This window comes from Heliconius melpomene, chromosome 10, assembly GCF_056956725.1.
Source record: "Heliconius melpomene rosina isolate 202511_hmr_F chromosome 10, ASM5695672v1, whole genome shotgun sequence".
Classification (NCBI taxonomy): Eukaryota; Metazoa; Arthropoda; class Insecta; order Lepidoptera; family Nymphalidae; genus Heliconius; species Heliconius melpomene.
Genome location: NC_140398.1, coordinates 3,069,316 through 3,081,827, shown reverse-complemented (window position 1 = coordinate 3,081,827; position 12,512 = coordinate 3,069,316). Strand labels below are relative to the sequence as shown.

The window sequence follows — 12,512 nt, the reverse complement described above, 5'->3', positions numbered from 1 at the left end:
GATTCCCTAATTTTTTTTCCGAGAATTTATGTAAGTGGATCACCAGCTTTTTCACTGGACGCAGGTCGCTGTTGAAGGTTTCTTAATAAAACATTTCATAATAAACATACACACGAATGTTTTCTTTCAAAACAGCAATATTTCTAACAAATTACTTTCTACATAAACATATTTAATTAAAACCATTTTTATTGATAATATTTCATATTTCAATGTTGTGTTTGAAGCAATTTGTTCGTGAAAATGGCTCTAATTGAAACTAATAATTATATAGATGAAAATTTCAAAAAAGCTCTATTACCTTTAAATTTACTACAAAATATTTATTTCGTATCTAAATATACTATTCGTAATAACTTCATACACACAAAAAGTTACATATATATATGTTGTTCTGTACTATCTGCGTGTCTTATAATTCTTGCCTTCTGCTTTCATTTGGAATTGGAACGGAATTTCATTAAAATTTTGAGTGTTTCCATCTATTATTCATTGATTGTAGATCACATTATTTACATTATTGAATGTCTTATTCTATATCTTAATAACATTTACAGTAGTAAGCTTTATATCGAACTCATTCTTAACATCCAAAAAATTATGAAAATCTTTAAAAAATCGAATAATGACTTTAAAAGATGGGAAATTTTTAATTGGATCATTTTCTTTATTCTTTTTGTCTCATATATTGTAATAAGTGTGTCGTTTTCATCGTATATTGATAATATTTGGTCTACTAACACCTTACGCCATACTTTTTATATGTTTGCCTTATTATATTATGATGTCAACATTATTTGTGCCTCTCGCTACATGAATATTATAAATAAGTGTATTAAGCTGTGGATTTGTAACATACAACGTGTTTCTAAACGGTATACCGAAAATAGTGTTCATAGCAATCCAAGAAGAAACCTTGGAATTGATCACAAAACATATTTTAGTATCTACATCGATATAATTGACAGTTTCGATAAATTTAAAAATATGTTTCAATTGTCTGTGAGTATAAAATTTATTTTTTTTTATAATTTAGCGAATCTGAAATTTTGAGGGTTATTGGTCTAATATTACATATTAGACAATATGTAATATTAGACCAGTCCACCCACAGTAATTATGCATACCGTCTAATTTAATAATCTTCAAAATTTTAGCTTTGCTAAAATGACGTAGGCCCTAGGATCTCAGTCTATTAAGTTCGTAAGTCGAATAGTTCCTTAAACAATTTAGTTAATAGTTTAAGTTATTATAATTACATCTGTTACAGTTGCTCCTGCAGGTAGCAGATACATTTTTCCATACATTGATTTACACACAGATTTGCTTAGACTTAGCAAAACTTAATTTGTTCTTAACCAAGTCGGTAAGTTGACTCTAGATTAAATTAAAAACCGGGTAGACATAAAACATTGTTAAAACACTCCATTCTAACTCACTTTTACTTAGAAGATTAAAAGCGATTTCAGTTCAACATTTTATGAAGTTGCCCTGTATCATGCACACTGGACGGCAGGCAAATAGGTCTTAGTGTTAAGACATTAAATTCTCCACTTTCAGCCGAATTCCATCTTCCACTGCCTTGACACCAAAGTGAAGAATATGAAAATATTAAATATTTGATTTCCTCGAGCAGGAATCGAACCCACAACTTGTTGCGTATACAATCGCAAGTTTGTGTCCCTGCGCTACAACTGACTTGTTTATTTAATTAATTTTTTTATTTAGTATTTTTTTCAGACTGTAAGTGTGCTCACAGAATTTTATGTAGTGCTTTGGATTTTTAAAAATATTCTACTAATTGTTCTTTGTATCAAAGAGTGCCAAATATTTTACATAAATATTGTTGAAGCTGAAAGAAAATGTCTATTACAATTAATTCACAATAATCATACAGGTGAGTAGAACAAGTTTTTTTTTTAATTTCATGCTGTATCCCGCACATAGCCGGGAAGTTAGGGGGAACCTGGAAACCAAGTGTATTGCGTGTTGGCGCTACTCAAAGCCCACTTTGCTTCGTTCAGTAAAGCGAAAAAAGGAAAATATTTGATATTTCGTTTCCTCGACTGGTAATCGAACCCATAGCCTGACGCGACAGTCGCACGCTTGTACCCCTGGGCCACGACTGGCCTTAATTTTTTTTCTTTGTGTATGAAAAAGTTAAGTATATTTAAGATAATATATTTTTTTTCAGAGCTCAAAAAGCTTTTCAAAAATGTAAGAAGGATTAACAAAGTAAGGTTCAACAAGATGACAGCCTGTGGATTTTTTACTATTGACGCAGTTCTACCCTTGAAATACATAGATCTTTTTAATGTTTATAACATCGTGATCCTACAATTTGGATTTTCTGATAAAAAAATGTAATTAAAATTAAGTATTTAGGAAAAATTTATCAACTATTTTAGTATGGTTTTGTTATTCACTTAATAAATATGAAATTCTTGCACGAAAAATGATATAGATAAATAAATATTATTTATTTCAATACAAATATTTAAACTTTTAACAATGATAAACTAAGTTACAAAGTTTACGTTTGGTTAAAATATATTTTAGAAATCAAATTGTTTCGACGATAACTCAATTTGTTGACGGCCTAATTGTGTTTTCAAAGATTTTCATATAAAATATTACGACTAAGTTTTTTCTTGTAATAAGTTATAATTTGCTTTGCTTGTATATTAATGTTTAATAACTTAAAGAGAGAAAGTCTAGTGCTAAGAAATTGTGTTCTCCGTTTTCCAACTGAATTCCAGACTCGATGCTCAATGCTTAACTAGCGATGTCTAGGAAATTGGAGGAAAAGTAGGGAAGAGAGTGTCTTAACACCAGCTTTCCTCTGCCTATCCTGCTAAATAATCCACAACTAATATAATTAATTACTAGCAAAATATCTTGGCAAAACTGTTAAAGCAAATGTCTAATATTTACCTAAATTCCACATCCAAAATTTATTAATATAATATCAAAACGTTGTTTATTATATGTATGTATTCATTCTTATATATTTTACGGGACTTCACCCAACTGAATTCAATTTAACGTCCTCACGCATTTTATCCTGGGATTTACATGATTGCCTCCTTTTCTTGACCGACCTGTAATATTTTGTTTTTTTATTCTTAAATCATCTCACATTTCGGGGCATTTCGATATAGTGGTACATCACTACTACAATTTTGTTAAATAGCTTGAAACTTTATTGAATAAACTTAATATAAACGCATCACTAATTAATGTTTTAGTTTATTTGATAAAAAAAATGTCATTTTCTTGGATTTGAACCTACTGGAACGAAATCTTTTTTGACGAAAAGCTCTGAATATCTAAGGTTTAAGGCTTGAAAATCGAATATCGATGTCAAAATATTCTTTGTTGAATATACAATGTATTTTTAACCTTAATTTACATAAGTCTCAAAATTATCAGTTCCACAGCGTCTGAGTTCCGGAGATATATTACTTATTTTAGATGTTTTTGTAATCTGTACGTATTTATACAATTAGAAATGGAAACAAAAATATCCTCAAGCTTAATATAAAACATTATTCAAAGTTATATAAATATACGATACGACGTTCAAAGGCTTTACGAATTACCACGTAGAATCCATTCATTTCGTAATACTTTGTTTAATCATTTTTCCCAATTTGTTTTATGGTAAGGGATCAAATAAATCAATCTTTATTTTCCTTTGTTTTAGAAGAAATAATATAATTTCTTTTAGAAAAGGTAAATGAAACAAACAATACTTGTAATAAAAGAAATAATTTTTAGCTTCTGCAAGTTGCTTCGAGTTGCTAGATATATGATGGGATACTGGGACATCTTCGTAAAGATTGTGGATATGACCTTCATTCGGGGTATAGAATTCTTTTCGTTTCTCTGGTATAGTTCGACAAGAATATTATACACCAATTGGTATATGTCACACAATGACGCCAAATTCCACATAGGTATTAGATATTATGCACACGACTGTACAAGCAAGAGTTTTACTGGTATCTCTCTGGTGGTCTTTACAGTTCTCATAAATTTCTTGTCTGGCTGTAAGAAAAGCCAAAGTATTGAGTTTAACACTGACTTACTGATGTCAACAACATTGACCAGCCTGAGAGGAGAAGTGTCATAACTTAAGTTTTTTTTATCCACTTCTCCTGCTTGATAACATATGAAGCTAATAAAATAACTAGACAATTTTTTATGTTTTATTACTTTTAGACGTTTTTTTAATTTAGCGTTAATTTCTAGTCCCACTGGTGGCACTGCTCGATATAGTACCCCCGCCCTCCCCCAAGTCGATGGATCCTAATCGTTTGGTCCCCTTACGACGTACCCAATACTAATAAACACAAGCTTTGACACTACCCGATGTGTAGAGCTCAAAGCTGTTCAAAGAGACGATGAAATTTTAAGCGTTCAGTCAAGAGTATCAACAGTTCGACTGTAACGCTTTACCGAACGCCGATCAGCTTAATTCTACCGTTTGCATCTGAAATACTTAGGATTCTAACTTTCATTACCGAGTGCCAATTACACTACAAACTAACTATATCTACTCACTATAAGTAAACTGTTATACCTAAACTCTTTTGTGCTAGTTTTCTATTATTCGTTTAGTATGTTTGTATTTTGGCTCTTCGTTTTATCCCGCATTAGTACGGTAGGCAGAGAGAACCTACAGTTAAGACAGTCCTACAGCTAAGTCTTGTTACCAGAGCGAGGAAATTATAATAATTAGTGCCCACGAGTGGGAGTCAAACCCGTGTACCGTCGCGTTCCGTTTACTGTAAGTAAAACACTGTACCGCTACGCCAATAAACATCATTGTGGCAGTTAATAATTCCGTATTGTAATAAATATATTATAGAAACAAGTATATTATATAGAATTCCTCGATAAAATTATTTTTGATACAGTAGTTTCTGAGATAAGCGCGTTCATACAAACAAACTTGTCAGCTTTACAATATTAATATAGGTGTAGTTTATTATAGTTTTAAGCACACAATAAACTGTTTCTTTAAAATGAGTACGAAATAAAGAATGCTTTAATATATTTTAAGTGTCTTAACACTAGGTTTTCTCTACCTTCCCTGCTGTGTGCAGGATACAGAGTGAAACTGAATTCTTTTATTTATTCTATTTAAAACAACAACACAAACATTACAAAATATATTCAAATTCAATACAAAAACTTTCTATACATTCAAATTTTCGTTTAACTCCAAACAAATATATTGCATTACATAAATTGTAGACGAAACAATGAATACACAATTTTTAAATAAATCGCTATCTGAGGATAAGATACGTACAATAAATTAAATATTTTTGCTACAATATGACATCGCTATTATTTATCACGCGTCCGCCCCGATAACCACGGCTACACTTCCTCTGGGATTTTCTTTTCAACGGCACTATCACCACTATATTGTTTTTTTATTTTGGTCTGCGAATTGCAGGTTAGGCAGAGGGAATCTAAGAATCTAGTGTTAAATCATTTTGTTCCTATTAAATAATTTCCGTCCCTTACATTCTGCCAAACCTCTCTTGCGTTGCGGCAATGATTAACAGTGGCGGAGCCAGGATTCCCTTTAGTGGGAATCGAATCCACGACTGTCACATTTACAGTCGCACTACAGTCACTCATATGTGAGATATCTGTGACGCTAAATATATATAATATTGTTATTAATATTTAAGTCAACAAGTAATATTATTATTAATAACAATAAAAACAGTGGTAGTCCGCCCATCGAAACGCACACACTGCATTCATGTGTGTCGTATATTTCTGAACTAATAATTCTACTGGCTAGTGGCTTTAATTACAGCTGTAGCGTTTAAAAAGAGAAATATTTTCAATTAAAAAGTGCCTAGTGTGCCTAGTGACTAGTGTCTCTCTGTTAATTATTCAAAATGATGTGGGTGTCTTTATTGTGCATAAATGTATGGATGGTAACGTTAGTGTGTGGCAACTTTACTTTTACTTATGATAGTATGTATTTTTCTCAAATTATTATATACATATATTTGTTTGTGGATTGGGGTATTGAAATTATTTATATAGTGACTCATAGACAACATACATACGAAACTACTTGGCTTAGAAAGTTGAAATTTTAGATACAGGTAGGTTAGAGAGTGTAGAAAACTATTAAGAGGACTTCTCAAAATTCTTACGAAAACAAAGGGAAAAGACAGCTTTTTTATTCTCTTCATAAAATCCACGCAAGCAAAATTGCGACGATAACAAGTATCAAATAAATACTAACAAATTCTAAATCAATTTTTTTTTCTTTACATAAAATTGTATAATTAATTTTATTACCTAATTTAACAAAGAAACTTGAAATTGATTAACTATTTCAAGCTGAACTTTTCAACTAGAAGTTTTCTATAATTTCCAAATCTTGGCTCGTGGAGGTACCTACCTACCACTTAAATTTTCTTGAGCGTTCGTTTCGTTTTAATTATTCAAAACGTCTCGATCAGTTTCAGTGGGTTAGCCGACACAATTTTTCAAAGTTTTAATTTATTTAAGTTTAATTTAGTTGAAAAATTGGACAAGAATTTATATACCCCATTCTTTTTCTCCTTAAATAGTATTTTAATTGTATTAATAATTACATCACTAGCCTTTTGTACGACAAGTTAAGAAAATTCGAAGCCGTCGTGACGCAGCGGCACAAGGGTGTGACTGTAACGCCACGGTTGTGGGTTCGATCCCCACTCGAGGAAGTGAAATATTTATTTACGTGTATATTTCCATTTCTTTGCTCTGGTGTCGAGGCAAAGCGCGGCGTTGCGTTCTGCTACTCAACACGCAATGCCTCCAGAATTCGGCAGAAATTGGGGAACTTAGTGTCTTAACACTAGGTTCCCTCTGCCTACCCTGGTGTGTGCGGGATACAGCGTGAAGCGGATTTAAGTGATCACAAACTTTACTAATTACTAAGATAAAAAGGGATGTAGCCATTACATATACATATTAATATATTAACAGTGGCAATGCAGTGTAAGGAACATCTCTGTCAACACGGTTATTTCTACGAAACGTTTTACACGGTGAATAATGAAGAGAGAAAAATGATGAAATCTGATCCCAGTATCGTATTTGAAATGCATATCGCGACATTAGCAGCTAGTAATGGCCACATTTTACTGTCTCCTGTCGCTAAGCCGGATTCTACAGTCTCTGTTTACGAATTTGGTAAGATTTTAAAATATATAACTTAAATAAAGAAAATTTATTTTAACGTGAATATACACTATTGAAGAATGGAGTATGATAGAGGATCCGAATTGAATATAACCGCTGTGGAAGGAATTATAATAGATAACTTAAAGACATTGCTTGGTATACCTTAGTAACCATTTTGACAGCACTTTTTGTAACTTAACGCTGTTACCCATACATAGCAGGGTAGGCAAAGGAAACCTGGGAACCTAATGTTGTTTAACTTCATTACCAGAGCGCTGAAATGAAAATATTAAATATTTTAATTCCTCCGAGTGGTATTCAAACTTACAGCTGTCGCGCTTACATTCGCACGCTTGTGCATACGCTGTGGATTAATACTATTCATGGTATTTCATAATATTAATTGGTAGCACTGGCTGATATATTATTTTACTTCTATTAAACAAAAAAAAATTTAAACAAAAAAACAAAAAGTTTTTGGTGTTTTAAAATCAGTGTACAAAGAAATAGTGTTCCCAAAGAAAATATGGAGTTCATAAAAATTAAACGAAATTAGTCTTCCAAATATTATATGGATATGAAAAAAAAAAAAAGTTGATGTAATTTTTGTACACTTTTAGTTGTAGGTGGAGGAGGCAACAAGTTTACAGAACTAAGGGGTAACTTAAAGAGAAACGCAAGAGCTTCTGCAAAAACTGTCGGCATACTATCTCCTATCGAGTTTAGAGCATTCTACATCAAAATTACTGAAGGTAATACATACAATTGTGTAATTGTATGTTAGCTATCTAATTTTTTAAGTACCTACTATGCAACAGTAAAAATAAAAACAAAGTATTTAAGTATTATATTTAAGAAAGAATGTAATTAATAAAAATATATGCACATATTTGCATACATTTTTTTATTCTACCGAATTCTGAACTCATTGTGTGTTGAATGGAGGAACTCAGCGAACCTCGACACCAAAGCGAAGAAATGCAAATGTTAAATATTTAGTTTCCTCGAATGGGAATCGAACGCACAACCTGTCGCTCTTACAGTCACACGCTTGTGCCCCTACGTGACAACTGGTCTCTAATTAATTTAATTGAAATGTAATGTAATGTTATTCATATGTTTCACATTTAGATGGACTTATTGAATTTGGACGAGAAGGTGAAGTCATGCCAATATTGACGTATCAAGATATGTTCCCGATCGAGGTAAACTATTTCAGTTTTGCCGCATGGAATGGTGTAGAGGCTAAGTTCCTATACGATTGTCCGATACCGTCAAGCAATGGTTCCTATGGTGAGAAAAACTTTAATTAATTCTAATGGTATCTTAAAATGTATATTTATTAGCTGTATACCTAATAAAAGATATATTTGCTCCTTATTTCTTACTTTTATCAAAATTCCAGTAACTCCAAGTTCCAAGGCAATTGAACCACAGATCTCGAACTCGGACAAATTAAGAAGAACTTTGCTATACAACAAAAATCCTTATGTTCCACCCAGACCAAAATTACCCGTTGATATAGGAATTAAAATTACAAGCGTTTCGTATAATGCGTTTAGTGCCAAGCTAACTACAGGAATATCATTAGTCAGAGTAAGTACTAAGCAAGAAGCTATCTTTTCGCAGTCTGGGGACGACTGACTATTAAGATTGTGATGGGTTCAACTCACAGGAATGGGTTCCCCCACTCGGAACGATTTAGTTATAATTAATTCTATTTTCAATTAATTTCTGAGGCCAATCGTAAGGCAGTGGCGCCAGCCTGTGACTGTAAACGTGACAGGTAATGGAGTCGATTCTCACTCTAGAAAATAAAATGTTTAATATTTTCTTTTCTTCGCTCTGGTGTTGGGGTCAAGCGAGGTGTTGAGGTCACGCAATGCCCCTAGAATTCGGCGGTATGTTGGCATTGTTTTAATACTTGGCTCCCTCTGCCTACCCTTTTGCATGCAGGATATATCTCATAAAAAGCAGTTTTAATTTAAAAATAGAAATAAAGGCTTTGAAATATTATTATTAGAAATGGACTGACGACAGTATGGCGTGGAATCCTAGTAAATTCAACGGCACCACTTATCTCACATTTCGACAAGGCCAAATATGGAGTCCAGCATTATCTGTTTTCAAGTAAGTGCTATTTCGGCACAATGCTACTTTTGTCACAAAGGAATTGTATGAGGATAGTAATCTACATATACTTAGATTTGTATTGTTAAATTTTAACTGTGACTTCAGAAATCTAACTTAAACTATGTATTTACCTTTTCTCTCTCAATAGAAACATTTACGTTATCTTTTTATTGTGTTAATTCCCCATAGTTCCGTGGTGGCTTTGATGATGCCGGTTGTAGGCTCAATTTGTTTTCTAAACAATAAGATATTGAGACATTTGGGCGGTGCATGGAGAACGGAGTTTCTTGTCACTAGGTTCCTTCTTCCTACTCTTCTGTATTTACACCAAACCCGCAGAGGATTATAATTTGGAATTTTTAATTATTGGAGATTTGGTTGGTTTGGCACTACATTAAATGTAACTTTGTATTACAGCTCAGATAGTATATCTCTATTAAATTCTAAGAACCCGGAGCTTATCACGATGGTGAATAGTGGGGAAGCCACCCTGCACATGCAGACTGCGGTCAACACGTGGTGCTACGACGTTATCAATACTATGACGAAGTAAGTTTGTTATTGTTTATTTAACTAAAACAACTATACACAAAACAAAATTTAAATAGTGATATAATTAGAAAGAAAATTTCCCAAAGAAGAGAACTGAGTATCTTAACAATAGTTTCTCTCTAACCACATGGCTATATGTGGGAGATCATAAAGTTATTTTCAGCAGTATTAAGATTATTAAAAAATTGATTTACAAAAAAGTCATATTTGCTATAAAAATAATATATTCTGCTTTATTAAAACAGGTGGCCTCGCGACGAATACGAGTGTGCAATAATCATAGAGCCCTGGCAGGTCCACGAACATATACTGTTGAAAAAGATCGATCCTAAAAGTAATATAATGAGAATAGTAAGCTTAGGATTTTCATTATTTACTTCTATTTATGTTTATTTGAGCATTAATTGATGGGAATTTGAACCCCCAATCGTTAGAAGAAACTATTATTACTTTTTAGCTTCACGCTTTCTATCCCGCACATATAGGCAGAGGGAATATAGGAACCTAGTGTTAAAACACTCATGGCATTGTGTGCTCCGTGGTGAAACTCAACGCCGCGCTTTGCCATGTTGCCAGAGCGAAGAAATGAACATATTAAATATTTCATTCCCTCGAGTGAAAATTGAACCCATAACCGTCGCTTTACAATCGCAAGCTTGTGCCCCTCTAATTAGTATACCATTTAATTGTAATCATACTATTTAATATCTTAAACATTATCATAGATATTATATTTGAAATATTTCAGTTTGCAGATATAGATGAGGTGGTCCAGAACGAATGGGAACTTGTATCAGAACAGTATGTGTTGAACGCCACAACTTGGAACAGCGTCTACAGCGCTGTCGACAACAGCACCAGGCAAAGTGACAGATTCGTCATTGATGTCAAATTGAAACGTCGTGCAACCGCTTATAATATTGTTTTTTATACTCCGCTATTAGGTAGAATGTTTATTTTTTATTCCACAATTTTTGCCTGTTTTGGCGAGGTAAGCAGCAAAAATTTATTTATTATTTGGACTATTCTTAACTTTTTAAATAAAAAAATAAGTCGTAACTCACAATGGACATATGGATATAATTTCAAATATTTCGTCATTATGGTCCTAACATTGCAAATATTTCTCTTTTAGCTCTCGTGACGTTTGTTTTACTTTCCTTTTGGAGTGAACCCCTTAATATGAATAGAGTTTGGTTTTACTCGTATTGCACCGTCGTTATTTGTATGGGAATGTGCTTCATTGACTATTTGATACCTTGTCACACCGTGCCTACTATATGTGAGTATTATTTATGATCACATTTATTAAATATGAAAAATAATTAACTGCAATTAAATCAATTATACAATAAATTTATATAGCCATACCAGACAGACTATAATATTATAGTCTTCATTTTAATTTTCATGGAATGGTTGATATATGTACCTACAGATGTTTTATTTCTAATACGAAATGAAATATTTCATATTTCCTTCAGAAACTGGCAGAAAGTGGGGAAAAGATCAATGGAGTAATAATGAAATAATTTTCTTTTCAGTGGTGCTGTACGTGGTTGTGTTGGGAGGAGTGCTTCTGGCCCTCATTGTCCACGTGGTGCTAATGACGTCATTAGCCAAGAGCCTGTGCAAGACAATCGCTATTCAGAACATATTAACTGCACAGTGGTTTCGTGCTTTGTTTTGCTTACCACCCTTGAAGGTACTGCTTTTTATTATCAATTAATAACATTTAATATATTTTTTTCTGATGGCTCGCTTCCATGTACAGATATGGAAGATAAAAAAAAATCAGATCAGCTTCACGCTGTATCCTGCACACAGCAGGGTTAGCAAAGGGGACCTAATGTTAAGACACTCCTTTCTCCAAAAAATAATTAATTTGTTCATGGAAGAAGATATGCGAGAAATCCTATTATTTGGAGAATTTATCAATGTATAATAGAACCAAAAGAATGATATTTAAAGTATGTTTGCCCTTGATTTGTTAAATAATAAAATTTTAATAAAGTTATTTGAAACTAACATTCAATTATTTCTCAGGTATGTCAAATATACGAAACCATAGACGAGTGTCGCGAGGACGACACGGTCGTGCCACCACGAAGCGGTGACGTCGAAGAAATGCAAAGTGACAACCCTGAGCACAATGAGACCATGGAGCTAGCTGAGGCGATAGATAAACTTATGTTTGTTATCTACTCTATAGTGTTTGCTGTTTTGCTTGCCTTACATTTTTAAATCGTTGATTGTAATTAGTTTAAGCTGAAATTTTGAAACTTAAAATTGAGTCTTATAAAAAAAGTTTAATGAAAAATATATGTATTTTTTTTTAGTTCATTTCTCACATTTCATTCAACATATTATTGATTTATTTTTAAGCATGTCGGAAATGAAAGGGATGGAGGTAGAACTCACTACCGCCCTGAGCGCCCACCTCAACCACTCCTCTCATCTCGAGCATTCTCCGTCCACACAGTGGTAAATCCTGATACATTTTCATTTTCCTCTTTCAGGTAACAAAGCAAAGCAGAGAGAGTTTAGTTCCGCTACTCAATAAAAAATATATAGAATTAGAATTAGATACAGAAATAACTACCGACCTACCACAA

At 32.8% G+C, this 12,512-nt stretch overlaps 2 protein-coding genes across 2 annotated transcripts; both read left to right on the top strand.

Moving 5' to 3' along the window:
• The first annotated feature begins 243 nt into the window (after positions 1-243).
• Positions 244-2,367, top strand: LOC146535172 (uncharacterized). Its single transcript, XM_085191140.1, has 4 exons — positions 244-690; positions 1,271-1,366; positions 1,741-1,897; positions 2,195-2,367. Exons 1-4 carry the CDS (start codon positions 244-246, stop codon positions 2,365-2,367), a joined length of 873 nt encoding a protein of 290 aa, XP_085047266.1.
• A 3,372-nt stretch (positions 2,368-5,739) lies between these two features.
• On the top strand, positions 5,740-12,217 carry LOC146535171 (uncharacterized). Its single transcript, XM_085191772.1, has 12 exons — positions 5,740-6,006; positions 7,015-7,221; positions 7,833-7,964; positions 8,344-8,505; positions 8,618-8,808; positions 9,236-9,342; positions 9,763-9,894; positions 10,143-10,248; positions 10,646-10,841; positions 11,033-11,179; positions 11,442-11,602; positions 11,944-12,217. Exons 1-12 carry the CDS (start codon positions 5,928-5,930, stop codon positions 12,139-12,141), a joined length of 1,818 nt encoding a protein of 605 aa, XP_085047898.1. The 5' UTR covers positions 5,740-5,927; the 3' UTR covers positions 12,142-12,217.
• The last annotated feature ends 295 nt before the right edge of the window (positions 12,218-12,512 follow it).